This window comes from Salvia splendens, unplaced genomic scaffold, assembly GCF_004379255.2.
Source record: "Salvia splendens isolate huo1 unplaced genomic scaffold, SspV2 ctg143, whole genome shotgun sequence".
Taxonomy (NCBI): Eukaryota; Viridiplantae; Streptophyta; class Magnoliopsida; order Lamiales; family Lamiaceae; genus Salvia; species Salvia splendens.
In genome coordinates, this window is record NW_024598784.1 from 28,769 (window position 1) to 32,905 (window position 4,137).

At 32.1% G+C, this 4,137-nt stretch overlaps 1 protein-coding gene across 1 annotated transcript; it reads left to right on the top strand.

Annotated features, from left to right (window-relative positions):
• Positions 1-820: 820 nt before the first annotated feature.
• LOC121789112 (actin-related protein 2/3 complex subunit 5A) lies at positions 821-2,996 on the top strand. The gene is made up of 4 exons (XM_042187635.1): positions 821-1,012; positions 1,082-1,154; positions 1,247-1,347; positions 2,757-2,996. Exons 1-4 carry the CDS (start codon positions 924-926, stop codon positions 2,890-2,892), a joined length of 399 nt encoding a protein of 132 aa, XP_042043569.1. The 5' UTR covers positions 821-923; the 3' UTR covers positions 2,893-2,996.
• The last annotated feature ends 1,141 nt before the right edge of the window (positions 2,997-4,137 follow it).

Below are 4,137 nucleotides of genomic sequence, written 5' to 3' on the forward strand. Positions count from 1 at the left end.
TAACTAGGATATCAGGTGAAATTTATTCAAATAATTAATATATGATGTGTTATTTTATAACGAAAAGTTAATGGTTCCATCAAATAAGGATTGGAATATATCGTACAAGGACTTACTAAAACGAAAAAAATTATATAAAGACCTATTGAAATAAACAATCAAAGTACAACGATTTAAGGATCTGTTTTGCCGTATTTGAATGTACATACAATTTATTGATCATTTTCCTATAAATACATATATAATAATATTTGATTTCAAAATATGTTTAGCATTATAAAGCGAGAAAGCAGAATAGAGTGCTGTACATATATTTCCATAGAAAATAAAAAAAAACTACGCAAAATAAAAACACAAGAGTAAAGGCTAAAATTGGTCATGAACATATGCCCATTTTATGATTTTGGTTTTATACTTTATCTTTTAATTTTTTGCATCTTGGACATTTCAACTCGGATCACAATTGGTCATACACTAATAATTCCGTTAATTGTTAAATGGTTTTAACCCGATTTTGACCGATTTTTAAATAGTTTTAACCCGAATGAGACTGTTAAAACCATCAAAATCGGTACAAATAAGGTTAAATCATTTAAAAATTAACGGAATTGTTAGTGTAAGACCAATTATAATCCAAGTTAAAGTGTTCAGGATGCAAAAATTTAAAAAATAAAATATAAGACTAAAATCACAAAATGAGTATAGTTGTATACATTGCTCCAGTATGGACTTTGTATACAAGTATACATTATATGTGGGCCCACATTAAAGTGAATAAAGAAATGAGGTCCTATTTTATTTGCTGCGTTTCAAGGGAATTGGTTTGCATTTTAAACACCGCAGCCTCTGCAGAGGATCCATTCCAATTCCGGATTCCGTAAAGCCTAAAGCAGCAGCTGAAAATTTTAATTTAGATTTGAACGATGGCAGAATTTGTGGAAGCAGATAATGCAGAAGCCATTTTCACACGAATCGAGCACAAATCGAGCAAGATCGAGAGCCTACTCAAACAGTAGGCCAAAATCTTATACAAAATTGCTATCGCATTTGATGGTTTTGTGAATAATGGTTTTAATTTCAGGTATAAACCGGTTGAAGCTTTGAAGACAGCTCTTGAAGGTTCGCCCCCCGTCACCAAAGACGAGCGTTGCAAGGTAAGAATTAATTAATCATTTTATTTCAGTTTTTGTGTGATTCCCTTACATCACTGATTTCATTAATTGAGTGTTGATTTTTCCTTTCGAAGTCTGCGAATTGGATTGTGGTGCATAGGGCGATAATGGCGATAAAAGATATCGATAGTTTGTTCTCAGCTCTTGATCTGGAGTACTACGATGTTCTGATGAAGTAAGTCTAAACCCCTTAATCGTGAAATAATTGTATCTTTGTTGATATTGCATCATAGTTTATCCAAATTACCATTCATGGATAGTTTCTCTAGATGGTATTTCTATGGAGATTTTTCAATAGAAGTTTGATCTCCCTGTTTTGCTTTTCAGAAACAGGAGTAGTTTAGCAATATGAGGTGCTGTTCTAAATTTGATATTTCAGATCTTCTAATGGTTTCGGATTTTATCTTGTGAGTTGTGATGGAAGTTGCAGGCTTTACCTATAAGATGCATTTCTCTTTATTGCTTGTGTAAATTGTAGTTGTTGGATTTACCCAGGCATGATCTAACAAATAGTTGTTTAGTTTAGAATTTTGGACGATTAGGAGAATTTGTTAAAATGGTTAAATTTATTAGTATTTGGGGAAAGAACAATAACTGTAGATGTTAAATCATGTCTGGAAAAGTTATTGAGCTTGCTGAGAGGTAAAAGAATCAAGGAGATGCAAGTGCTAATTGATACTGGTGCATATCCTAATAGTTGTAATTGACTTGATATGATATGGCACTTTTGCAACAACTGCACAAAATGAGAAGATAAGCCAAAGTAGTTTATGTTGTTTATAGATCCTTTGGACACAATTTCATCTGGAAATGTAGCAGAATTCATGAAACAGGTTTAACTTGGACAATTGACGTATTCTGCTTCATGTCAGGGAGCAACTAATAACCTGATTCATATAGAAAGTTCTATAAGAAATACAATTGCTGAAGTCTTGTAGATGATTTAACCTGATCCGTGGTATTGTTTGAATATTTAGTTCATGGAAAGGTTTGAAGACGTCTTACTATTGTGCTCAGATTTCATCTCGAGAGTTGAGCCTGGTATAAACCACCCTTAAGCAGCCTCTGGACTCCTTAAGGATATTTTTATATCACCCTAGTGAAGAAGGTTGGCCTGTAGCAGTCATAGTAGATACCATCAGAGGGTGTTTATTTGTGAAGTGGAAAACATACTTTGGAAGGAAAGTGTGAGGATGTTGAAAAAAGAATTCTTCCGAGTCTGGATAATGCAAGTATTGGAGTAGCTGAAAGAAGCTAACTTAGAAGGTAAATTTGTATTTTAAGAGGAGACTGATTTAATAAGTAGGCTGCTGCATATATGAAAGAAGAACAAAAAAACAAACCATCTTGTGGACTATCGTCGAAGGTGCATATACTAAATGTAGAAGCCATGGAATGTATACCTATACTCAGAGTGGGATGATATCTAAATGTTATAGTTGTGTTTTCTGTTCCTGAACATGGTCATGTGATGAATCGTTGAAACATTTCTTCCTTAAGATAATCTTTCTAGTCATCCAAGTCTCTCTGTTGCATAGATATCATCAATCTTATTATAAACAAATCCATCTATGTGATTAATAGGTACTTATATCGAGGTTTATCTACTGGAGATCGTCCTACGTGTGACCAATGCCTAAAAATTCATGAAAAACTCACAGAAAGAGCGGGATTGGGATGCATACTACGATGCCTGGCAGACAAAGTCAACACTGTTTAATTGTAATTTGTTCTTGTCTCTGCACTTGTGTACAGGATTATCAACTATATGTATCCATGAATAACCCCTGTTTTGATGCAAATCATGAGTTATTCTTTGCTCAACTTGTGTTATTATGTGATGATGATAAAAACTTTCAAATTAAAACATCGTTTGATAGTATAATACAATGCTTACACAATCCTAAATCAATAGATTTGAAGTTGCTTTGGAGGAAAGAATTGTGATGATTCTGAACCATTGGTTGTGTTGAGCATTTCTTTTGGACACGTTTATATGTGTTTTTAATTGTGGGCGCTGACACTTTTATTCATATAATTGTCAATTCTAGTTGTAAGAGCTCATATAGGTTTTAACGGAGGAGTGTTATGTTGCTAACTCAATACTTAATTGTTAATTATAATTAAATAATAGTCATTAGATATTCAAATCAAAGGCCTAGATCATCAGCCTCGGAATGTCAATATGATAAAAAAAATGTCTATAAGGGTATTAAGTCAATTTACAACAAAATTAGTTATAACTAACTTTTAAAAATATCCCATAACTTTAAAACGCATATAACTTTCTCGTTTTAAATTATATTTTTCGCACAACATATATCAAATTAAATATAATTTCATAAGGATTCTAACGAGATCTCACTTGCATATGTTCCGATGTCAAAATTTGAAAAAAAAAATCGAAAATTTTCAATTTTTTCGTACAGCACAAATGTCAACATTGTATATAAAATATGTCAATATAATATATGTAAAATGTCAATATAAGCAATGTGTTAACATTCTCAAAGCATTATGTTGACATTCTAAAGCATTGTGTTGACATTCTCAAGCATTGTGTTGATATTTTCGAGACACTGTATTGACATTTCATCCAATACCCTAATTTGGTAGTTTTTTATCTTTTTTTTTATTTAATTAATAAAAACGAAAATTACACGTAGCAAATTTTAGACCACAAGATTTCTAAAATCCTATGGTCTTAAATTAGTTGTAGTTACTCCACGGTTTTAACAAATCTAAAAGGCACAAAAAAAAGTAGGAAACATACAATTCATCAGTCAATAACACTACAAAATTACATTTCCAACTCTATAACATATGAATGTTGTGCATACAAAACAAGCCACTATACGAAAGACCTACAAAGCTCTTGTATATGCCACAAAACATACATTGTGTATGCAAATCTCAATTCAACACTGCAAATTTATTCAGATATGCTTGTGTACCCACGAGGACG